General features: G+C 28.2%; 2 protein-coding genes across 3 annotated transcripts in view; both read left to right on the forward strand.

Annotated features, from left to right (window-relative positions):
• LOC127171314 (bromodomain adjacent to zinc finger domain protein 2B) overlaps nt 1-3,661 on the forward strand; it is a 37,735-nt gene extending 34,074 nt beyond the window's left edge. For both annotated transcript variants that reach the window (XM_051119887.1, XM_051119886.1), the window contains 3 exons: nt 1,530-1,810; nt 1,892-2,035; nt 3,270-3,661. In XM_051119887.1, the coding sequence (XP_050975844.1) occupies nt 1,530-1,810; nt 1,892-2,035; nt 3,270-3,447 (603 nt within the window). In that variant the 3' untranslated portion in view covers nt 3,448-3,661. The remainder of the gene's footprint in view (nt 1-1,529; nt 1,811-1,891; nt 2,036-3,269) is intronic.
• Nucleotides 3,662-6,056: 2,395 nt separating this feature from the next.
• Nucleotides 6,057-26,759, forward strand: part of LOC127171315 (WD repeat, SAM and U-box domain-containing protein 1) — a 34,277-nt gene continuing 13,574 nt past the window's right edge. The window contains exons 1-11 of the mRNA XM_051119889.1: nt 6,057-6,156; nt 6,237-6,276; nt 8,057-8,470; nt 10,494-10,681; nt 12,780-12,866; nt 17,720-17,813; nt 18,377-18,410; nt 18,993-19,033; nt 21,067-21,173; nt 22,415-22,441; nt 23,614-23,793. Coding sequence (XP_050975846.1) covers nt 8,073-8,470; nt 10,494-10,681; nt 12,780-12,866; nt 17,720-17,813; nt 18,377-18,410; nt 18,993-19,033; nt 21,067-21,173; nt 22,415-22,441; nt 23,614-23,793 — 1,156 coding nt within the window. The 5' untranslated portion in view covers nt 6,057-6,156; nt 6,237-6,276; nt 8,057-8,072. The remainder of the gene's footprint in view (nt 6,157-6,236; nt 6,277-8,056; nt 8,471-10,493; nt 10,682-12,779; nt 12,867-17,719; nt 17,814-18,376; nt 18,411-18,992; nt 19,034-21,066; nt 21,174-22,414; nt 22,442-23,613; nt 23,794-26,759) is intronic.

Consider the following 26,759-nt stretch of genomic DNA (forward strand, 5'->3'; position numbering starts at 1 on the left):
TTATCAACAACAACAACATAATAATAATAATAATAATAATAATAATAATAATAATGATAATAATAATAATATAAAAAAATGAATGTAGTAATAAAATGTTAGGTTTATTATAATTTTGTATTATTATTATTATTATTATTATCATTATCATTAGGTCAGAGTTTTTTTTTATAAAAAATATTATAATTATTTTTAATAAAGAATGATTTAATAGTAATTTGTATTACCTTTTATTTACTACAACTTTTACTACTACACTTATGTTATATTGTTATTACTACTACTACTTTTAATACTGACAACAAAACAACAAAAATATTAACAATAATAATAATTTATTATTATTATTATTATTATCATTATCATTAGGTCAGAGTTTTTTTTTATAAAAAATATTATAATTATTTTTAATAAAGAATGATTTAATAGTAATTTGTATTACCTTTTATTTACTACAACTTTTACTACTACACTTATGTTATATTGTTATTACTACTACTACTTTTAATACTGACAACAAAACAACAAAAATATTAACAATAATAATAATTTATTATTATTATTATTTTGATCAACAACAATATAATAATAAACCTTAAAAATTGCTACCTTTTTCATTTTCATAAATAATAAAATGATTATTATTATTTTTAACAACAACAATATAATAATAATAATAATAATAATAATAGTAGTATTAGTAGTAGTAAATAATAATAAAAATGTAGTTTACAATTTATTATTATTATTATTATTATTATTATTATTATTATGGGTATAGTAATAATAATAATAATAATAATAATAATAATAAAGAATTATAACATTACTACATTTTTATTACCTTTATTTACAACTAATTTTACTACTACACTTATCATTTTATATTACTACTACTACTACTACTACTACAACTACTTTTTAACACTCACAGCAAAACATTAACAATAATATTATTTTTTATAAATAAAATTATAATTTTATTTATGATGATGATTATTATAATTATTATTTTATTCAATTATTTATTATAATATAATAAAATTATTTGTACTGCAGTTTTTATTACTTTCATTTACTACCCATTTTACTACTACATTTATCTATTGTTTTCATAAATCACATTATGATGATTTATTTAGTATTATTATTATTATTATTATTATTATTATTATTGAAGTCAGAGTTTTGTGTGGTAATAATTTAAATTTTATTACTGCACTTATTTATTGTTTTTATAGATGAAATTAAACAAATAAATACATTTTCACAGTATTTATTTTAGTTTTATATTAGAACCAAGTATTGGGAAATCATTGGAGAATTTGGCCTAATATTTAACAATTGTTAACAGTTTAATAACATAAATGGTTTATACCTACCCATTCGTTCCAACCAATTCCACTTATAAGGCCCCATAAGTGTTACTCAATGAACATCTTAACTCCAGTAATGTGTTTTTCATGAAGAGATCAGACTCTTTGACCTGTGTTTGGAGATTCCTCTCTAAAGCCTTTGTTTCTGTGTAGGCGAGCAGTCAGTCCCTGAAAACCAAGAAACCCTTGAACCGCTCGAGTGGAGGCCTGAAGAAACCTGCTGAGGCCAAACGGCAGAGGAAACCATCTGTGGCCGGAGACTCAGAGGACGATTCGGGCAGTGCCAACAGCACTCCCAAAAAAGTGTCAAAGGAAATCAAAAAGAGGAAGACAGAGGAGAATCCTTCCGCTAACCCAGCAAAGCAGGAGAGTCCCACATGTGTGAAGAAACCCAAAACAGCCAGAGATGACAGTAAAGATCTGGCCATGTGCAGGTACTAGAGACAGAAACCTTGCTGAATGAGTTTTATTTTAAGTCTGAATGTGATTCACATGCCTCTTTTTCTGTTCATCAGAATACTCTTGGCTGAGTTGGAAAGCCATCAGGACGCTGGGCCGTTTCTGACACCGGTCAACCCCAAATCTGTCCCGGGATACCGCAAGATCATCAAGAAACCCATGGACTTCTCCACTATCAGAGACAAACTCACCAACAGCCAGTGCGTCTCAGTAGTTTACTAGTCATTATTAACTAGTCATTTACAGCTGGACCCTTACAATTACCCTTAATAATAATAATAATAATAATAATAATAATAATAATAATAATAATAATAATAATAATTATTATTATTATTATTATTATTATTATTATTATTATTATTGATTCATTTATTTTTATTTTACTTAATTTTATTCTTATATTGCTTTTGTTTTAAACCATAATTTTAAACAAATGGTCACTATAGTCAAGTAGATTTATTAAAAAAACATTATTATTATTATTACTACAAACAGTTCTATTAAATTTGTTTGTTTATTTATTTATTTATGTATAGTCATTTATTAAATAACACAATATTTTTAGCATTTTGGTTGTATTTATAATAAAAACATTTATTTATTTGGTTGTTAGTTAGTTAGTTAGCTAGTTAGTTAGTTAGTGTTTATTTAATTTAATTTAATTTAATTTTATATTATTTTATTTTTGTATTTTATTTTAAACATGATTTTAACCAACCAGTCATTATAGTCAAGTAGATTGTCAATTATGAGCTAAATTAATAGCAAAATATTTTCAGCATTTTGGTGATATTATAATAATAATAATAATAACAATATTAATCATTTATCATTGTTATTATTATTATTATTATTATTATTATCATTATTGTTAATAAAATAATTTGTTTAATAATAATTTATAAAATAAATAATAATAATTTTAAAAAATTAATACATTTAAATATTAAAATAATAAATATTAATATATAAATTAATAAAATAAAGATTTTTTTCAAACCAGCCAGTCATTATAGTCAAATTAATTATAATTTATTAAATAGCAAAATATTTTCAGCCTTTTGTGATATATTTAAATATTATTATTATTATTAATTATTATTATACTATTTATTACTAAATTAAGTATTACTAAAGTAGTTTTATTTTATTTTATTTTATTTTATTTTATTCAAACAGTCATTGTAGTCAAATAGATTTATTTTTTTATTTTATTTTATTGTATTCAAACAGTCATTGTAGTCATTTGTCCCATTTCCCTGTAATTTATTTCACTAAATTAACACAGTTTATATGCACCAGTATAACAGTATTTATTTATGGTTATACTGTACATAGCTAGTGAACCTTAATATTTACCAGCAAAATTCTAGGAAATGTTTAACTCAATACCCAGTGTGTTATGTTTGCTTGTGACTTTTCTCATTGCAGGTACTTGAATCTTGAGACTTTCATCATTGATGTTAACCTGGTGTTCGACAACTGCGAGAAATTCAACGAGGATCATTCAGAGATCGGCCGAGCGGGACACACGATGAGACGGTTTTTCCAGAGGAGATGGACCGAGCTGCTGAGGCAGAGCTCCCTGAAAACGGCTCTCGGCACATGAGAACCAGTTCAGACGTGAGACCAGCGTCAAACACCGAATCACCTCATCCACACCACAAATCACGCCTGCTTTACTTTGGTTTGTTAAAGGACACGCTCAAACAAATCAAGTACAGGAACAACTGTGAGAACATGAACGTTTTCAGAAATATCCTGTAAATATGTTTGTTTGTTTTTTTGTTTTTTTTTTAAATAAACGTTAATATTATAGTGAATGTACTGTATTTAATTTGTTTTTAATTATTTATGATTAAAACGGTCTTCACTTTCTATGAAAAAAGAGGCAAAACTGCTTTAAAAATCTCAATGAATGTGTTTTCTTGATCAAATAAGAAAAAAAATAACGTGTTTACATAATTCTGAGCTCCTAGAGCGACAGAAGATCCATTATGGTTACATTATAAAGCTGCGTTCATGTAAATGTGTAGGTTTTAAATCACAAACTCCAAAACACAGGCCGTCGTGACATATAAAACAACTATTAATTTGTAATATCAGTTCTGAATATTGTATTCTGTGCACTCCAGTATCGTTTATGCCTTTTGGATAGTTGTATCTTTATACGGCACTTCCTGAAAACAGCGGTGCCTTTCAGAAATCCTCCATTTTTACAACTCAAACCTCAGTTTTAATTCCACAGGAGTCTATTGTGATGCACAAGCATTCATCCAGTGTTTGCTGGATTTTTTTTACATCATTATTGCTATTGCTCATACCTGGTGCAACAATGAAACACCCTCCAAACTGTATCTAGAAATCAGAAATGGTCTTTTTTTGACTTAGCAAACACTCTTGCGTTGTGGCGGCAAATTTTGCACGGGCAAAAAATGCCGTTGCGATAAAGAAATCTAGTTTACATGATAATCTAATGAACTGCAGTTGTTTTTATGGTACTAAAGTCAGAATACTTGAATTCTTTTATGTGAAGATATTGCAATGAAGGTGTAGCGTTCTGTTTTGTAGGAGTTTTATTTTTCTCTAGTTTGTGTCGAATACTTAATAAAATGTTTTCAAGCAGATCGGTTGTGTTTATACTGTTAATGCTGCATTTTATGCATGAGTTGATCTTATTTGTACCTGTTTTAATGACTTTGCGTCACTTCTTACAGCTGTGTTTCTGTCTGTCTGTTTGTCTACTAATCTACTCCTGCAAAAGAAATAGGAGTCTATTGGTTCACTTAGTGGTTATTTATTCTTGTTTCCATTTTTAGATATTTATTTTACTTTTTTGCTTTATTTTAAAGTATTTTATTTTATTTTATCTTCCAAACAGTCATTGTAGATTTATTTTTCTATTTTATTTTACTTTTTATTATTTTATTTTATCCAAACAGTCATTGTAGACAAGTAGATTTATTTTTTTATTTTATTTATTTCTTATTTTAGTTTTTATTTTATTTTTCTTTATTTTACTTTTTATTTTATTTTATTCAAACAGTCATTGTAGTCAAGTAGATGTTTATTTTGTTTTATTTTTCTATTTTATTTTATTTTATTTAAATAGTCATTGTAGTTGAGTAGATTTATTTTTTTATTTTTATTTTATTTTATTTTGTTTTATTTTATTATTTTATTTTTTGATTTTCATATCATATCATATCATATCATATCATTGTAGTCAAGTAGATGTTTTGTTTTATCTCCCAAACAGTCATTGTAGATTTATTTTTGTATTTTATTTTACTTTTTATTATTTTATTTTATCCATTGTAATCAAGTAGATTTATTTTGTATTATTTTACTTTCTTTCTTTATTTTTCTTTCCTTATTTTTTTATTATGTTTTATTTTAGTTTGTTTTATTTTAGTTTACTTTGTTTTACTTTTTATTTTATTTTTTTCAAACAGTCATTGTAGTCAAGTAATTTATTTTTCTATTATTTTTCAATTTTGTTTTAATTGACTTTTTATTTCATTTTATCCAAACAGCCATTGTAGTCAAGTAGATGTTTATTTTCTATTTTATTTTATTTCACTATTTATTTTAATTTATTTTATTCAAACTTTGTAGTCGAGTAATTCATTTATTTTATTTTATTTTTTTCATATTTTGTTTTGTTTTATCCAAACAGTCATTGTAGTCAAGTAGATGTTAATTTTGTTTTGCTTTATTTTATTTTATTTTTATTTTATTTTATCTTCTGAACAGTCATTGTAGATTTATTTTTCCATTTTATTTTACTTTTTATTATTTTATTTTATCCAAACAGTCATGGTAGTCAAGTAGATTTTTTTTGTATTATTTTGTTTTATTTCGTTTTGTTTGTTTTGTTTATTTTGTTTTATTTTAGTTTGTAGTTTTCTTTATTTTACTTTTTATTATTTTATTTTATTCAAACAGTCATTGTAGTCAAGTAGATTTATTGTTTTTATTATTTTTCAGTTTTATTTTATTTTACTTTTTATTTTATTTTATTTTATTTTATCCAAATAGTCGTTGTAGTCAAGTAGATGTTTATTTTATTTTATTTTATTTTGGTCAGTGCAACAGAAATATGAGTCTCTCATTGTTTGACCTGTGACTGTGTTTGTACAGGTGTTGTGTAAAGCTCTGAAAACCTCATGCGCGTTTATGACTGGACACAACAGTGAATTATCACGTATCCCAGGCAACAGACTTGGTCATGTGACGCTCCTGCGCTGTATCACAGCAGGAAGTGTTTGTAAGGGAGGTTCACTGAGACCAGAGCGTCAAGACTCATTCTCCCTGTGTACATTTACTCATTAAAGTGTATAATCTCTGTTTTAGATGAATTTTTACAGGTACTAATTTGCTTAAATGTATTTTTAGGGTTTCAAGAACAGTCTTCATGTGAATCTTCTGCCATCAGGTGAGTCATTCCTGATCTACAGCACTTTTTACTTTTAACTTGTATATAAAAGGGTTTAACAGACTTGTGGAAATATGCTCTGAACATTTAATATGCTGGTTATGCACACAAACAGGATCATAGTCATTTCTCACTGAGGGATTTATGGTTGGTTTACATGAGGACAATGTGAAGTTCATATTTAACCAATTATCTAAGCAAAAACATGCTTTGTAACTTTTAATGAATAAATTTGTTAATTTTTCATTAAAAATTATTTAGTAAATAATGTATTAATTCCTTCATTTTTTTTTAACTTTACAAATTTTTATAATAGCTATATAAAAATGTTAGTTTTAAGTTAGGTTTAAATTATATTATTATTACCATTATTGTTATTATTAAATATATATTATATACTAAAATGTTATACTTTTTGAAATAGTTACTGTCTGTTTTTATATAATATGTTAAAACATGATGGGAACATTAAAAAGAACAAAATAAGATCACATTTTATTTTCTTTTATCCAAATAGTCATTGTAGTCAAGTAGATGTATTTATTTTATGTATTTATTTTTATCCAAACAGCCATCACTGTCAAGTAAATGTATTTTATTTCATTTTATTTCATTTTATCCAAATGGTCATTATATTACTATTTGTGTGTATATATATATATATATATATATATATATATATATATATATATATATATATATATATATATATATATATATATATATATATGTATATATATATATATAAATTAAAATAATTAAAATTATTTATAATTTTGAAATGCTTATTATAATTCTAAATATATTGAAAAATCATGTATTAATTTATTTATTTATTAAATATATGTATTAAGGTTTTAGTTTATTGTTTTTATATATATATATATATATATATATATATATATATATATATATATATATATATATATATATAACAGAAAATATGTCTTGGCAGCTATCTGAAATAAATAAAATAACAAAATAATTTAATCCAAGTAACAACTATTTTTAGTTTTAGTTAGGAATAATGGCCCTGGAAAATAATCTCTTAGTTTTTCTTTTCATTTTATTTTATTTTATTTAAAGCAATACATACTTATATTATAATTTTAAATAATATTTTTTACATTTATTTTAAATATATTTCATAAATATTATTATAATAAATTATTATTGTCATTTATGTTTTTATTCATATTTTGAATTAGTTGTTATTGTTATTATTATTATTATTATTTTTTTTTCTTTTTATTTTAATTTAAGTTAAAGTTTTAGTATTTTTGTTTATTTGTTTTTGCAATTATTATGATTTGTTTAATATTTATATATTTTTATTTTAGTTATTTGAAGTTAATAAAAATAAAACATTTTATTTTATTTTATTTTTTCATTTAAAATATACTACACAAGTATTGGTTGTTGTTTGTTGTTAATAATAATAATAATAATAATAATAATAATATATATATATAATATATATATATATATATATATATATATATATATATATATATATATATATATATAATTAATATGATTATATAAAAGCAAATAATTACAGTATTAGATACTTTAATAAAGTCAGTTTAACATTTTATCCAACATGTTAAGACATATAATGATAGGGACGTGAATTTAAAGAATTTAGATTGTTTTACATAATTGTATTTTTTTTATTTAAATGTACATTATATATTGATTTATTATTATTAAATATATAATGAAATATAACGTGTGTATGTATATGACGCAGGTGTTTTACATGTGTTTATTCTCACAGATGTGAGCTGATCATCATGGCATCGCTGCTCTGCACCCTCCAGGACCATCGTGATGACGTGAACTGCTGCGCGCTCTCGGACCGTCTTCTGGCCTCGTGCTCAGGGGACAAAACCGTGCGCGTATATTCCTGCGAGGATTTCCGCGAACTGCCCTTCTCTCCTCTGCGCGCGCACGCCTACGGCGTTCACTGCTGCTGCTTCAGCAGCTGCGGCCGCTACCTGGCGTCCTGCTCCACGGACGCGCTCACTATCGTATGGAGCACGAGTACGGGCGCAGCGGTGGCCGCGCTGGAGCACCCGGCGCGCGCTCCTGTTCGAGTCTGCGCGTTCTCTCATGACGCGCGCTTTCTGCTGTCCGGCGCTTCTGACGGGACTGTGGCGGTCTGGGATGTGACGTCAAAGACGCTGCAAAGGTCAATTTTATAAAATAACATAAATATTGAGACGTACATTATAAATATAAGTAACGTAACATTAAAACAGCCTTTCTGTTGAGAAATAGCATTTAAGAAATACACTGAAACATGCTATATTAACATAAAGAGAACGTTACATAGCTAATGAAAATGTAAACCAATTTTTTTTAAGGTTTTGAAACTATTTTTATAAGAATTGATGACATGTAATAGGCTAACTCAAAAATATTAATGGGTGATGTCAATTAGAGGAACTTTTCTGTCCCCTATAGTTTATTTTAAATAAGTAAATCAATAAACAGAACAAAAGAATATAGTAAAAAAAAATAATGTGAAGCATAATGTCAAATAATGTGTTAAAATAATTATTGTTGTATCAGTATCATTGAAATACTGTTTTTATTTTTTTTTAGAATAAATAAATTTTGAATTAGTTATATTATTAATAATAATAATTATTATTATTGTTATATTTTCCCTTTCATTTTAATTTGAGTTAAAGTTTTTGTGTTTTTTTTCGTTTGTTTTTTATAATTGTTTTTTATTATGATTTTTTTTATTTATATATATTTTTATTTTTATTTCAGTTTAAGTTATTTGTTATTTGAAGTTTTAAAAAAACAGAGAGAGAAATTATGTCTTGGCAACTAGCTGAAATAAAATAAATAAAATAATAGTATAATTTATTCCGAGTAACAATAACAATTTTTACTTTTACTAAGGAATAATACTTATTTTATTTTATTTTATTTTATTTTTAGTTTTGTTTTATTTTGTACACCTAAGCTCTTTAATACTATATTCAGGAGTTTGATTATAGATTTTTAGAGATTATATTTCTTTATATTTCTATATATATTTTTTTTGGTATTAAATTATTATATATATTTCATTATTTAGATTATAGATTATATATTAAATAAAAACAATCATGTTAAGACATGATGGGACATTAAAAAAGAACAAAATGCACTAAAAATTATTGAAATCATTTAAAAAATATATTATTATATATATTTAAATAAATAATAATTTATTTTATGACTTTCTATTTAAAATATATTACTTAAATATTGTTGTTGTTGTTGTTATTATTATTATTATTATTATTATTATTATATGAATTTATTAATATCTTGAAATATTATATTTTCCCTTTCATTTGAATTTAATTTAAGGTTTTGGTATTTTTTTTGTTTGTTTGTTTTTGTAATTTTTATGATGATTTTTTTATTTCTATATATTTTTTTACTTTTTTTTCAGCTTTAGTTATTTGAAGTTAAACAAACAAAAACAGAGAAAAATATGTCTTGGCAGCTAGCTGAAGTAAAATAAATAAAATAACAAAATAATTTAATCCACATTACAATAACTATTTTTAGTTTTAGTTAGGGATAATAACCCTGCAAATAATCACTTAGTTTCTTTTCTTTTTTTTTTTTTTTTTTTTTTTCGTTTTGTTTTGTTTTATTTTTTTATTTTATAGCAATACATACAGAGGTCCATCAAATGTTTGATTAGAGATTATTTGCTTGGGACATTAAAAAAGAACAAAATGCACTAAGATTAAAAGGATTTAAATTGTTTATGATTTTAAAAGTATATTATAGTTTTAAATAATATCATTTACATTTATTTTAAATATATTTCATAAATATTATTATTATTATTATTATTATTATTACTTATGTTTTTATTCATATTTTAAATTAGTTATAATTATATTTTCCCTTTATATTTTAATTTATGTTAAAGTTTTAGTATTTTGTGTTTATTGTTTTTGCAATTATTATTATGATTTCTTTAATATTTATATATTTTTATTTTAGTTATTTGAAGTTAATAAAAATAAAACATTTTATTTTATTTTATTCTACCCCTAGGCTTTTTTTAATGCTGGATTTAGGAGTTGATTAATATGTAATTATCTTTCCATGAATGCAAAACATACAAAGGTGCATCAAATGTTTGCGTGAGTGGTTCTGTTGAATGCGTGTAACCTGAAGCGTTTCTCCTGTAGATGTGCTAAAGTCAGTGAGGGCAGCGTCCTGGCCTGCTGTTTCTCCCCGTGTGGACAGATGTTCATCACAGGCTCCAGTCAGGGTGAACTTCATCTATGGACGCTGAGCATGAACACTTTACACACGCAGAGAGAAGCTCATGATCTGGGAGTCAACTGCTGCCACTTCTGCCCTCAGATGAGCATGGGTAACACAGTCCATATCATCTCTCTTCCACTGTAGTTATTATGACTCCCTCTGCTGGAGACACATGAGATTTACCTGCAGTGATGTGGGAAGATCTGACATTTCTCTATGAACATGTAGTCTGGTCCATACTGCAGCTTAATCTGGCCACAAAAAAAACAAAACAAAACAAACAAAAAAAACAACAGAAAAACATCATCTGACTGACATTAAAATAAAACAATCACAGTTTTTGTTTGCCATTGTTATGCTATTATTTAAGCTGGTATTTTTCCATTATGGTGGAACAGTCTGCTGTCAAAACAATATATTTTTAGGCCTAAACATTTTTTGAATTGCATATAAAATGTCAATCCATTTGGTTTTTATTATTAGTTTTAAAAAATATGTATGTACATTTCATATTAATTTTTTATTGCAGTTTTAGTTATTTGAGTACATTGTTAAATAAAAATGAGAAATTATGTCTTGGCAACTACCTAAAATAAAATAAGTTGTTTTTTTTATTTCAGTTATAATTTTTTGTTCAAATTTTATTGATTTGTTTGTTTGTTTTGTTTTGTTTTTTTGTCTATTTGTTTGTTTGTTATAGTTTTAGTTTTTGGTTTTAATTTTACTTTTAGTGACGAATAATAACCCTGCAAATAATCCCTATGTTTCTTTTTTCTTTTCTTAGCTTTTATTTTATTTTATTTTGTACCTAGGGATATTTTAATTTTATTTTATAGTTTTATATTAAATAATTCTAAATAATAATTATAAATAATTATAAATTAATTTATTTAAAATGTATACCCTGCAAATAATCTCTTTTATTTTATTTTATTTTATTTTATTTTATTTTATTTTTGCAGAAACATTTATTTTACACCTAGGAATATTTCAATTTTATTTTATAGTTTTATTTAAAATAATTATAAATAATTCTAAATTAATTTATTTTAAATGTATACCCTGCAAATAACCTCTTTATTTTATTTTATTTTATTTTATTTTATTTTTGCAGAAACATTTATTTTACACCTAGGAATATTTCAATTTTATTTTATAGTTTTATTTAATATAATTATTAATAATAATTATTAATAATTATAAAATAATTTATTTAAAAGGTATACCCTGCAAATAATCTCTTTTATTTTATTTTATTTTATTTTATTTTTGCAGAAACATTTATTTCACACCTAGGAATATTTTTCTTTTATTTTATGTTTTTATATAAAATAATTATAACTAATAATTATAACTAATTATAAAATAATTTATTTAAAATGTATACAATGCAAATAATCCCTATATTTTAAATTTTAATATTTTAAATAATAATATTTATTTATTTTTTAATTTTATTTATTATTTATAAGTGATTTGAATAAATGCATTTTGAAAAAGTTTATGATTATTTGAATAAAATCAAATAGATGCATATACTTAAGAATAAACTATGGCATGTAAAAATGTGTAAAAATGTGTAAAAATCTGACCTATTTCATGTATGTACAGTATGACGTACAAATATACATCACATTAAGACTTTTTAATTGTGTAAATATTACATTCAGGTCAAAATATATATTTTTTTAGGTGTATTTCAGATTAACCCATCCTTAAACAAACAGTCTTTCCGTCTAAAGCTTTTACTGTTATTGTATTTATATAAATAACACATCAGAACTAACAAATACTGATACACTCTGAATATAAACATATGCTGCAAATTCAGTCAGAATGCAACTTCTAGGCTTGTGTTTGTGTTTACGACTCTCCTTGTTTGCATTCAGATGAATAAAATTGAATGGAGCTCTTTAAGTGGCCAAAATAAGCTGTGAATTTACTGACAAACAACAATTTGACTAAACAAGACTGAATTTAATGAGATCGGAAATGCTTTGGACTCAGCTTTTCTGTTCACATCCATCTGTTCAGGATCAGCTTAAGACAGGAAATGATTATGGTTGTTTATAAGTGTAATTATATTCACATTTGTTGTGAGGTTAAATTAGAGCAGTGAGTATACTGTAATTAACTTTATGGGAAAGTCAAACATCACTATAATCTTGATTAGTCATGCTCTGGTGTGTGTGTGTGGATGTTTTCAGATGGCCAGACAGTCAAGTTTCGATTGGCCTCTGGTGGGCAGGATAACAGACTGAGGATATGGATTATTTCCCAGCATGCAACAGCAGGTACTCGCTCTCTGTCTCTATCACTGCAACTGGCATTCAACCAAAAAAACAAGTTTAAATTGAGGGAATTGACGACTGAAAATATTGTGCAGCAGAACTGACTAAACTCACTGAGATTTCACAAATGTTGCATTGAAATTCACCCATGGTTTTCGAAAGACTATTTTGACAAGGTCAAAAGGGTGTTGTTTTACACAACCATTGAGAATTTTTAACCAAAGTATATTATTGACTTTTCGTTAACACCCTAAAGAATCATATCAACTTGTGGAAAATGGGCATCCGATGACCCCTTTAACAACTCACTACTTAATAAACAGCTAAAACCAGCCTGAACTGAATGGCTGCTTTGGCTGCTCCCCCAGGCTGGTTTTAAAGTGATTTAATGTGGTTTTGGCCACTTTTTAGCTGGTCAAGCTGGGAGACCTGTTAAAAGAGCAGCCGTGGTTAAAGCAGCTAAGACTGGACAAACAGCCTAGCTGTTTTTTACTGAATCAACTGGTTTTAGCTGGTTTAAACATGCTAATCATGTTAGAAACATGTTAATCATGCTAGCAACATGCTAATAATGTTAACATGTTAATAACTTGCTAATAATGCTAGCAACATGCTAGTAACTTGCTAATCATGGTAATGTGTTAGTAACTTGCTTATCATGTTGGAAACATGCTAACAATATGTTAGCAACAAGCTAGTAACATGCTAATCATACTAGCAACATGTTAATTATGTTAGAAACACATTAGCAGCATGTTAAGTAACTTGCTAATCATGTTAGTAACATGATACTAACTTGTTAACCATGTTAGAAACATGCTAGCAACATGCTAGTAACATTTCCAAACATGCTAACAACATACTAGTAACACGTTAATCATGCTAGAAACATTATAGCAACATGTTAATTGTGCTAACAACATGCAAGTAATATGCTAATCATGCTAGAAACATGCTAGCAACAAGCTAGCTTAACAACATGTTAGTGACTTGCTAATAATGCTAACAACATGCTAGTAACTCGGTAATCATGCTAGCAACATTCTAGTAACTTGCTAATCATGTTAACAAGATGCTAGTAACATGTTAATCATGCTAGCAACATGCTAGTAACTTGCTAATCATGTTAACAAAATGCTAGTAGCATGTTAATCATGCTAGAAACATTATAGCAACATGCCAATTGTGCTAACAACATGCGAGTAATATGCTAATCATGCTAGAAACATGCTAGCAACAAGCTAGCAACATGCAAATAATGTTAACATGTTAGTAACTTGCTAATAATGCTAACATGTTAGTAACTTGCTAATCATGCTAGCAACATGCTAGTAACTTGTTAATCATGGTAACAATGTGTTAGTAACTTGCTTATCATGTTGGAAACATGCTAACAATATGTTAGCAACAAGCTAGTAACACGCTAATCATACTAGCAACATGTTAATTATGTTAGAAACACATTAGCAGCATGCTAAGTAACTTGCTAATCATGTTAGTAACATAATACTAACTTGTTAACCATGTTAGAAACATGCTAGCAACATGCTAGTAACTTGCTAATCATGTTAACAACATACTAGTAATACGTTAATCATGCTAGAAACATTATAGCAACATGCTAATTGTGTTAACAGCATGCGAGTAATATGCTAATCATGCTAGAAACATGCTAGCAACATGCAAATAATGTTAACATGTTAGTAACTTGCTAATCATGCTAGCAACATGCTAGTAACTTGTTCATCCTGCTAACAACATTCTATTAACTTGTTAATCATGTTAGCAACATGCTAGTAACTTGTTCATCCTGCTAACAACATTCTATTAACTTGCTAATCATGTTAGCAACATGCTAGTAACTTGCTAATCATGCTAACAATGTGTTAGTAACTTGCTTATGTTGGAAACATGCTAACAGTATGTTAGCAACAAGCTAGTAACATGTTAATCATACTAGCAACATGTTAATTATGTTAGAAACACATTAGCAGCATGCTAAGTAAATTGCTAATCATGCTAGTAACATGATACTAACTTGTTAGAAACATGCTAGCAACATTCTAGTAACTTGCTAATCATGCTAACAACATACTAGAAACATGTTAACACGTTATTCATGCTAAAAATGTGTTATCAACATGTTAGTAACATGCTAATCGTGTTATAAACATGCTAACTACATGCTAGTAACATGTTGGCAACACGTTACTCATGCTAACAACGTTATCAACATGTTAGTAACATGCTACTCAAGTTAGAAGCATGCTAACTACATGTTAGTAACATGTTAATCATGCCAGCAGCATGCTAGTAATATGCTAACAACGTGGTAATCAGCCTATAAAATAAGCAACAAGCTAATCATGCTAAAACTTGCTAACAACATGTAAAATCATGTAAGCAATGTGCTATATTATGCTAGCAACATCAACTTTCATACTTCTACAACTGCTTCAAAGTTCAGGCTAGTTGTTCTAAAACTTTATTGATCTAGTTAGAGTTCAGATATAGTTAGAATTTTAATTGTTATGGATTTACCTTTGAAAAAATTTTAATTAGAAATTTATTCACAGGATGAAAAAAAAGGTAACACTTTACTTTTCATCTCACAATTTGGACTTTTTGTCTTGCAGAAAATAAATAAAATTAAAAGAGTTTTGACTTTGGATTCTGGCCAGATTTAATTTAGGTGTGAATGTATACAGTGGTATAAGTCATGAGAATAGGCAGTATTTTAGCTCTGTGTATGAATGGTTGTGATTGATTGTTTTAAGCTCTAATAGTTTTCTTGAATACCCACTATTTAATCCATAATCCTCAGCAGCAGGCGTCAGAGTGGGCTTCGTCTGTCTGTCGCTGTGGCAACAGTCGCGTCTGACTGCTGTGAGCGCTCGCTGCCCGCTGAGAATCTTCATGCACACTTTTGTTTTACGCACACATGCAGATAAGCAGCAGTCAATCACAGGGGTTGCTGGGATATTGTGTCTCACTTTCTCGCAGGAAATTGTTCTGTGGATGTGGTGGCAGAATATGCATATTGTTCATTTTCTGACTGACGTTATCAGTGATTCCAGCTCGGTGTGTTTTAGAGGTTTTTTTTATATTGACTGTCTGGATGATTGATTAAATTCGGTTGATCTAAAGTGAATTCTGAACTCAAGTAAATGGCTTAACCAAGTGCATGTGTCCTCTGCAACATACATTGCATCTGTAGTCTCTGTGTGTGTGTATATATATATATATATATATATATACATTATTAAAATATATTTTCTTTCCGTTCGAATTATTTTTTTCTTTTTTTTAATATATATTTTGTTATTCTTAAGTTTATTATTATATCAACATTTCTCATTTTCATTTTGCAGCTACAATATATAAATATTTCATATTTAATAATTTTATTTAATATAAACAAAAAAGCATAAAATGACAAACTTTAACATAAAAATAAAAAAAAATTGTGTTTAACAAATTACATTTTGTATTAGGCAGCGTAACTAAAAAGTTATAGATATTAAATAATAAAAAATAGTACATCTATATAATAAAAACAATAATAAAAAAAATTTAAAAAACAAACTTTTGCTTATGTCTTCTGCTGGCACTTTCTTTTTAAGTGTCAAAATGTATTATGCTTAAAGAGAGAGAATTTTCAATTTTGTAAAAATTTGTTGTATTTTTGTATGAATTGTTTTAATTTATTCTTAATTATTTAGGTTTTTATATCAACATTTCTCATTTTCATTTTGTAAATTTGATGTAGTATAATAATTAAATCTAAAACTAAAATAAAGATTCATAGCAACTACATGATATAAATATATGTAATATAAACAAAAATGCATAAGATGACTAAAACTTTAATTAAAATAAAAAACAAAAATAAAAAAAATTAAAATATCTTTTATTATAACAATAGTGTTTAACAAATTACGTTTCGTATTAGACAGCATAACTAAAAAGTTATAGATATTAAATAATTAAAAATAATACATCTATATAATAAAAACAATAATAAAATAATTTAGAAAATAAATAAACTTTTGCTTATGTCTTCTGCTGGCACTTTCTTTTTAAGTGTCAAAATGTATTATGCTGAAAGAGAGAGAATTTTCAGTTTTGTAAAAATTTGTTTAATTTTGTATTAAGTTTTTTTTTGTCAACATTTCTCATTTTCATTTTGTAAATTTGTAGTATAATAAATTAAACTAAAACTGAAATAAAGATTATATATAAATATATTTAATATAAACAAAAATGCATATTACTAAAACTTTAAAATAAAAAACATAAAAAAAATAAATATCTTTTATTATAACAATAGTGTTTAACAATTTCATATTCTACAGCATAACAAAAAAGGTAACAAAAAATAACAATAAAGATATTAAATAATTAATAAATTATAAATGTATATAATAAAATAGTGATTAAAATAATTTAGAAAACAAACTTAATAAATAAAGACTGTTCATGTCTCCTGCTGGAGCTTTTCAGGTGTCAGAATTCATGTTGGCTAATGAACATTGATATTCTGTATTATATTTGCATGTTTTAATTGTAAAATATTTTTAAACAAAAAGTTGTTATTATTATTATTATTATTTATTTATTTATTTAAGAATTGCATGAATATTTCCTGCAGGTTTTTTTTTTTTTGCGCATTGGGTCTAATTTGTCACGATGCATTATGGGATTTTTGCATGAAGGAAAATGCTGCCTTGAAGAAAAGCACAGCCTTTTAAAAAATCCTTTGCACTGCACCTATGATATCTTAAAAAAAAAATCTTAAAAGCAAGATGTGTTTTCCCACAATGCTTCAGTACAGTGTGTATTGTGTTTATGCACAGGTTATGAGATGCTGCTGCTCTATACTCTCACTGCTCAGTCTGCTCCCGTCCTCTGCTGTGCCCTCTCGTTTGACGGACAGCTGCTCGTCTCTGGGTAAGCCCCGCCCACTCCTCACATCACTGCTGCTGTCAAAAACTAGCTTACTTTACTAAATAGAATGAATACAGCAAACATTTTTGTGCTTAATATTTCTTCCTTTTCCTTTTTTCCGTGTAGTGGAACTTTTAAAATAGTAGTGTATGAAGAGATATTTATCATATTTAAAATAAAACACCACTGACAAATGATCATAAAATGCTTCACTTTGTTTACTGCCTACTATTCAGTGTTATATTATTATTGTATTTTTTTATATACTGTTATGGTAGTTAGTATTTTAATTAGAATACATTTTCTAATTTATTATAAATGTTTGTAATTTCATGTGCTTTTGTCATTTTTATTACTTAATAATCTAATATTATCTAATATTATTTTATTATTTTAGTTTAGGCTGTATATTTTATTTTGCATGTCTTATATTACACGCTTTGACCAGCAGGTGGATCTGTGGTGTCAGATTCTGATCTCAGTGTTTAATACAGGAGTATATTCAAACACCAACAAAATACATGATGCATGATGTAAATCTAGATTTTATTTTGCTCTATTTGCAGGTCTGTTGATAAAACAGTGACCGTATATGACGCGGTGAGTGATTGATAGCTTTATTTTGATGTTTTGGGGTTATCACATTAAAAACGCTGTCAGCAAACCACAAAATGCATCTAGCGATGACAGCAGATACAGAGGAAGTAATGTGACTTGGACCGTTCTTGGGCTTTCTTCATTAGCCCTGGGTATAGAACATTTTAAAATGAACAATCATGCATATTCATTAACCTCCAAAGTGCTGATATATGTGCATAATTACCCAGCCAAAGGGTTGGGAAAGAAACCAGAGTTCAATTAATGGAAGAGTTATGATTAATGGAAGATTATTTATGATTAAGCATTTGAAACCATGTGATTTAGAGATCCAAATATGCTTTGCCAAGATGCATTTGTATTTAAATCATTCAGTATCAGTTGTATGGGCTGATTGATGTGTTTATAGATGATATATGTGCTGACAGGTTTATAAAACACATCATAGATCTGTCTCAGTCTCTGGCTGTCTGCCTGTATCTGTTTAATCATTGACCAGTCAGAATGTGTGGTTAAGATGCTCTGTCACCTGCAGCCTATAATGCTCCAACCACATGATCAAACTCTTTGTGTGTGTGTGAACAGAATCATGGAGAACTTCTACACACTCTGACGCAGCATGACAGGTGAGTCTCTGAATCGTTCTGTATGAATCCTGAGTTTTATCTGACCACATTCACACCGCAGATTAATGCAGATTTCTGTTCTGATACAGAGTTTCGCTTCATTCTGAACTGAAATGAAAATACCTTTTATATTTCAATTCTCCGAAGGAAGCCACAGCACACAAATGAAAACATTTCAGTTCTTCTATAATTATTTCTGCATTCAGTTAAAGTTAATTTAGAGACACAATATTTATACTTCTAAAAATCCATCTGTCTTCTTAACTTCCATTCCTGAATGAATCATTTTTTTTAGGGAAAAAAATTGTTTGTGTGCAAGATTCAGTGACTCTCATAGACATTTGCTTGTTTCGTTCTTGAATGCATCAGCATTTTTGAATGAATCATTTGTGTGAATGATCCTGTAATTCATTTATATAAACTGTCACTTCTTGTGTTCTTGTAAAGAATCAGTGTTTTTTAAATTAAATGTTTGCAGGAATGATTCAGTGACTCTCATAGACATTTGCTTTTCATTTTTAAATGAATCAGCATTTTTGAATGAATCATTTGTGTGAATGGCTCTGATTCCCTCATATAGACAATTACTACTTTCATTCCTGAATGAATCAGTGTTTTAGAACAAATCGTTTGTGTGCAAGATTCAGTGACTCTCATAGACATTTGCTTGTTTAATTCCTGAATGAATCAGCATTTTTGAATGAATCATTTGTGTGAATGATCCTGTAATTCATTTATATTAACCGTCACTTCTTATGTTCCTGTAAAGAATCAGTGTTTTTTAAATTAAATGTTTGCATGAATGATTCAATGACTCTCATAGACATTTGCTTTTTTTATTTTTAAGTGAATCAGCATTTTTGAATGAATCTTTTGTGTGAATGGCTCTGATTCCCTCATATAGACAGTTACTACTTTCATTCCTGAATGAATCAGTGTTTTAGAACAAATCGTTTGTGTGCAAGATTCAGTGACTCTCATAGACATTTGCTTGTTTAATTCCTGAATGAATCAGCATTTTTTAATGAATCATTTGTGTAAATGATCCTGTAATTCATTTATATAGACTGTCACTGAAAGAATCAGTGTTTTTAAATTAAATTTTTGCAGGAATGATTTAGTGACACTCATAGACATTTGATTGTTTCATTTTTTTAAATGAATCAGCATTTTTAAATGAATCATTTGTGTGAATGGCTCTGTGATTTAGTCATTTAGACAGTCACTTCTTTCGTTCCTGAATGAATTGGTGTTTTTTTAATGGATCATTTGCAGGAATGATTCAGTGACAGTCATATACATTAGCTTGTTTCATTTTTAAATGAATCAGCATTTTTGAATGAATCATTTTTGTGAATGGCTCTGTGATTCCCTCACTTAGACAGTCACTTCTTTTGTTCCTGAATGAATCAGTGTTTTTGAACAAATCCTTTGTGTGAATGATGCAGTGACTCTCATAGATAGTCGTTTGTTTCATTCTTGGATGAATCAATGTGTTTAATTGAATCGGTTGAAAGAATCAATGATTCTGTGACTCATTTATAAAGAAAGTCACTTGTTTTAATGGTTTTATGTGCAGAAAGAGTCACTTTTTTTATAGAATATGTTGGTGCACTGAAAAGAAAGTGGACTGAAAATTAATACAGTTTATAAAATTGAAAATTAATATTTTGTATTCTTCAAAGTAAGTGAAATAAAAAGCCAAAACTATTCAGAATTAATCATATATGATCATAATCAATATATATCTTTGTAATAATCATATATATCATATACTAATTTGTTTTTTCACAAAACTTGCTTTGGATTAATGCAACTTCATAAAAAATTTTTTCTCTTTTGTCAAAAACACTCTTTTTGTAGTGATCACTAAATGGTAAACTCTTGCCATCCATACTTCTTGTTTAAAGCAATGAGCAATTGCTGTTTAATCGCAACAGTTTCTGGAGTGACACAGCGGTTTCACATGTGTATATCTAAATTGCAGTGTGTACCTAAGTCAACTTTTTCTTTTATGTTTCTCTCTGCTATAGATATGTGACTGCATGTGCGTTCTCTCCCTGCACGTTGATGTTTGCATCTGGCTCTATGGATAAGACAGTGAATATCTGGAGAATTGGAGATGGAAATGCTGAAGCATGTAAGTACACAAAGTCTGCTTTTGTTGAACTACTCATTGAATACTGACACTGCTGTTTGTCTGTCTGACCACTAAATCAATGTGCAGTCTTTAAATGAATGCTCCTGATTCAACACACGTGAAGCTTTATCAGCACATTTTGTATTATGATGTTGATTATCACAGAAAAATCATTCCATTTTTATCTGTTTTTACAATTTAACTTGTATTAAACATGGACCATTTGGGTAATCAGGGTTTATGTTTTTGACCTTAATTTTTTTTAAATAAAATATTGTATTTTAGAATTGATAAGTGATAATTGATAAATGATAAATGCATTTTGTTACTGAATATTTGTGCAATATTTTTTTAAATAATTTATAAAGGCTATTTAACACTGAAAAATATTTATAGTACTAGAGAGAGTTTTTATTTTTCATATCTGTGTGTGTGAGCATGTAGTAATTTGTGTTTCCGTGACCCCGGGCAGAGGGGTTGGGTTGTGGAGTCACTGCCATGCTGACAGATGGCACACAGTCCGGCACCAGATCAGAGAGGCAGCCATCCAAACATGGATTACAGACATCATGAAGAATATCATTTTACTAGCGAGAGGAGTTTAGACAGAACAACTGCCAATCTGTTGTATAATGATGGTTTATGACTTAAAACAATACTTCACCCCATTTCTGCCATTATTTATTCATCATATCATTACAAACTCATATCCTATGTTTTATTTCAAAATGACCACATTTACTGCCCTAAAAACTGCTTAAAAATAATAATAAATTAAATTATAATGTAATTAAATAATAATAAATAAACAATATAAATTAACAATATAATTCTAGTCATTTTCATCAATATCTCTATATTTTACTAAACATTTTACTGAAAAAATGTCACGCAGAGACTCATGAACATTTTTGAATGGTGACGCGAATAGTTTTGAATCGATTCATTAAAGCGGCACATTTTGAAATGAATCAAGCTCCAAAGCTGAGTCGTAAAGGTATCAAAAAACTAGTGTAACAACCCTCCTGTAAAACTTATAAAATGCCAAAAAAAAGTGCATTAATGTTATCTAATTAATGTACGTTTATATATCCAGAAACCTGGAGAAGTTTCTCTCTCTCTCAGTGGGGTTACAGAGACATCATGTACTAAAACAGAAACTATTTACAATAAAATTGTCATTAATTTGTGCTGCTGGCTGTCTTTTCACATTAGTGACCCATTTTCTCTTTATTTTCTAGCTGAACCATTGAAAACGTCGGTCCAAGGTAAGAGCTTCTCACCATTAGCATTCACTAATAAAACAAAGAAAGAAACACATTAGGTCTGTTTGCGTATGCCTTTTTTATTTAATCGGAAGTAGGTACAGCTAAAGGATGAGACATCCTTTTGACTACATGAGTTTGTTTAGAGAACAAAAATCGTTATGTTGACATAACAGTGACAGTGTTGCCAAGTCCACAGTTTCCCTACGGAATTGGGCTACTTAAACACTGTTGACGCGGGTTGAAGCGACCCCAATAACGTGATATTTATTCCCTGAAATGTGAATTTTACCATGGGAACAACGGCAAACGTGTATTTTTACTGCGCAGAATGCGAAACGCTAGTTTTGAGCAGAAATTGGGCGGGTTTTGTTATGAAAACCTGGCAACCCTGAACAGTGAGGTAGATTTTAGCGCGAGCAATGCTAGTTTGGTAAGCGAGTCGTTCGTTAGAGTCGGATCTTTTCAGTGAATTGGTTGAACTAACATAGTTTACAAAACTAATCTGGGGTGTGTTTCGCAAAAGCAACTATGGTCGCAACTTCCGTCGTTTCCAATAGATTTATATGCAATTGCTATCATAGTTGATGCTTTTGGAAAACGCACCCCTGATCGATTCACGAATCAAACTAAATAGCCCCGTGGTTTTCGAGTCAAACTATCACTGAACTGCGAATCGTCTCTTTTAAACATGTCCGATACTGTAAATATGTTTATGAAATGATTATATGACAGAAACGCACATATACTGGTTTTTAATAAACATAATTTCATTAACAAGCGCAAAATATATTCAGCTTGAATCATGGTTTGAAAGAACCGATTCACTGAAATGATTCTGACTTCTCGTGATTAGTTCATTCGATTTATTTATTTTTTTATTTTTTATTTTTTTGTCAGCTTATAAATGTTTTACATCAATTTTAATATATATTCACTACCTACACAAACGTAATTAAAATATTGCAGATTTAAAAATGTATGAATCTAGCATGTAAACAAACGAAATAATCAAGCCATATGTTTTTAATGTGTACAGGCATATGAATAATTCATCAGGGCAAGAAAATATGCTTTATGTTTGGGAAGGAAGGGACACATTGTTTGGAATATAATGAGAGATGTTCATCCTTAAGGATGATAATTAAGCTCTTCCTGTTTGTATGTGTGCACAGGAAGGAAGTCACTGGGTTACTCCAGAACACTGGTCAGCGATTGGTCAGAGGAGGATGTGAGCGAGTGGCTCCGTGATGAAGGATTTGAAGCTTTGGTGGACACGTTTAGAGCCCACAATATTGACGGGGCCGAACTCATCAACTTAAACACAGAGGTGCTGACCACTGAATTTAACATCGGTGAGGAAACACACACAAACTGGTTTCCGACAACGAGTTCTGCACTAGCAAACACCACTCATATTTTCATCATAAGTCATTCAAATTATACTTTCAATCCTGAAGAAAAAAATGTAGATGCCATGGAGCCACAAATATGATCAAGGGCAAGGGACCCCCATCCTAAAATTAAAAGCCAGCTATATATTTTCATGTACAAAGACCGAATTTATACTGTGGGAAAAAATTAATATTATGAATATTCGTATTATTTAGATACATTTTTTATACTCGTTATAGTACTGTAAATATGTATTATTTAGGTAAATATTTTTTTATTTATGCAAATCTAATTTTATTGTTTATTTGAATTAAATGTTTATTATTTGTTTATACAATTTTTCATTATTTTAAGAATTTTATTTTGTAATGTATTATTTAATATTAATTAATTTAATAATTTGATTTATTTATTTAATGCTTATTATTAATTTTTAATTTACACTTTCTGTAAACTAAATAATTAAAATCTAATGATTTATATTCTAAATGTAAAATTCATTTATATGCCTGAAACAGCCTTTGGTTTATCCTGCCTGCCTGCTGCAGGGAGTTGATTGATTGGTTGATTAGATTGATTAGTTGAGTTTAACACCTGTGGTTGATGAAGCCTGCAGGTCGAGCCAATCAGATGCTTTTGTTAGTCTCGAGGTCGTCCTCTGGGGTCCTCAGGAGGAGCTCGAGCTCTGCTCTAATGAATTTTGAGGTGCTGCAGTCATCAGAACCTGCTTCAGCTGTGATATTTGATTCTAGAGTTTGACTGCATATTGATCACACATGCATCCTGGGCAGCGTCTGATTGAAAACAGATTCTCGCATCTCTCTCCAGCTCCTCGTGTAAACCGCAACCTCTTCATCGCAAATGACACGTGCTGCACACACCTATGAGACACATGTACACACAAGGATGAAGTAATTAGACGGACAGGTTTAATAGGCATGACTATTAAACCAGCGCGTTAACTGGATGTGGTAAAAGCTAGGGTGTAAATATAAAATATAAATATATCTTCTGCGGAGGGTTCATGACCATAAAACGGTCCGAATGCAATGATAGGATGTTCTTTCTGCCCGTCAACATATCTTACCTGCGCACAGCCAATAGCGAGAGTTTGGGGGCGGGGCTACTGTAGCAGACTGAAACGTGTTTAGCCAATGTGGAAAAACAAAATCAGATTCCGTTACAGAAGTGCAGCCCAAATTGGAAGTCGTGCCCAAATACAGAGACAGACAGTGGGGTTCAAAATTGGTTAACATATTGGCAGTGTTTTTACAAGATGGGGGAATTAGATGAAATGTTTAGGTTTCGTTCGATACGACAAACTTGTGGAGTTCCTTCTCTACAGTCAGCTAAACTTTAAGTTAAAAGTATTGCTAATATAATGGACTAATATAAAGTACCCTACTTTTACCCGTTGACACATTATAGACCCGTAAGAGCAATATTTGTGTTCGAGTTGATAGAGGATTGTCGCATGAAAGACGTTTGAAAACATTCTTTGTTTTTGTAGTTCAGCTGGAGGGCTTTTGGACTCCTATGTAGTGTATGGTATTTTTAGTAAAGGTAGAAACGAGGCTTTTCGAAACTGAATCAATTGAACCGATCGCAAAATGACTCACTGTTTCGAAGCGCAGCTGGGCTAAACTGTAAATGCAACGAAAATTCAGGCCAAACATGCACGCAAATCTCTTTTATGCTCCAATAACAGATGTTTAATTTATTAAATGTAATCTACAAATCATTAAATGTGACCCTGGGACCATAAAACCAGTCATAAGGGTCCATTTTTGCTGATTAAAGCTTTCCATTGATGTATGGCTTGTTAGGATAAGGCAGTATTTAGCTGAGATACAACTATTTGAAAATCTGGAATCTGTGGGTGCAGAAAAAAATCAAAATATTGAGAAAATCACCTTTAAAGTTGTCCAAATAAAGTTACTAGCAATGCATATTACTTATTAAAAAAATTTGGGTTAAGTTTTGTTATATTTACGGTAGGAAATTTACAAAATATCTTAGCATGATCTTTATTTAATATCCTAATGATTTTTGGCTATTGCTACAAATATACCTGTCATATGCAAGACTGGTTTTGTGGTCCAGGGTCACAAATATGAAGCATCTTAATTTGTGTTGTTTGATTAATTTGCTTGTTTAATGTTAATTTTTAGACCAATTGGAAACAACTACTGTATCACTGTTCCTTTTTAAAAATGATAAAAAATGTTAAATTTTTAATGTAAAATGTATTTTTTTTTTAATTATTATTAAAAAATAATTACAAAAATCTTTTTAGTGTAATAATGAGTCTTAATGTTGTATTTGTAAAAAAAGAAGGCTTCTGATTAGTAGAAGAGAAAGGTGAGGTGAGGAACAGTAGACTGTATTATGATGATGAAACTCTTGTAACAAGCATGAAATATTCACCTTTTTTTTTTTTTTTTAAATAAAATCTTTCATATAAAAATGCATCTACTTTGGACAGATTTAACACTTAGTTAAATCTCTTTTGGTGGAAAAATACATTTTTGAGGACACCTGCCAGGGTTATTATATTTAACTAAAAGTAAAACCATATAAAACACATTTGTTATTTAAATTAAGTTTTTTTTTTTTTAAGATATATTTTTAGTTTATTCCAGATAGTTGCTAAGGCAAAATTTCTAATTAATTTAGTTTAACTTGATAAAATAACTAAAACGTAAAAACTACATGGTTAACATACACTACATAGTTAAAATAAATAAAAAAATTATTTATATATTCATATTAAAGAAATAAAAATGACGAACACCAAACTTAAAATTTAGAATGAAGAAAATATATAAAAATAAAAACATTAAAAGTTAACTTAAGATTTAACAGTAATAAAACCTATCATAATATGTCAGTAATACTAAAATAGTACTGTCATCTGCCTTAAAGC

This window comes from Labeo rohita, chromosome 9 (assembly GCF_022985175.1).
Source record: "Labeo rohita strain BAU-BD-2019 chromosome 9, IGBB_LRoh.1.0, whole genome shotgun sequence".
NCBI classification, from domain to species: domain Eukaryota; kingdom Metazoa; phylum Chordata; class Actinopteri; order Cypriniformes; family Cyprinidae; genus Labeo; species Labeo rohita.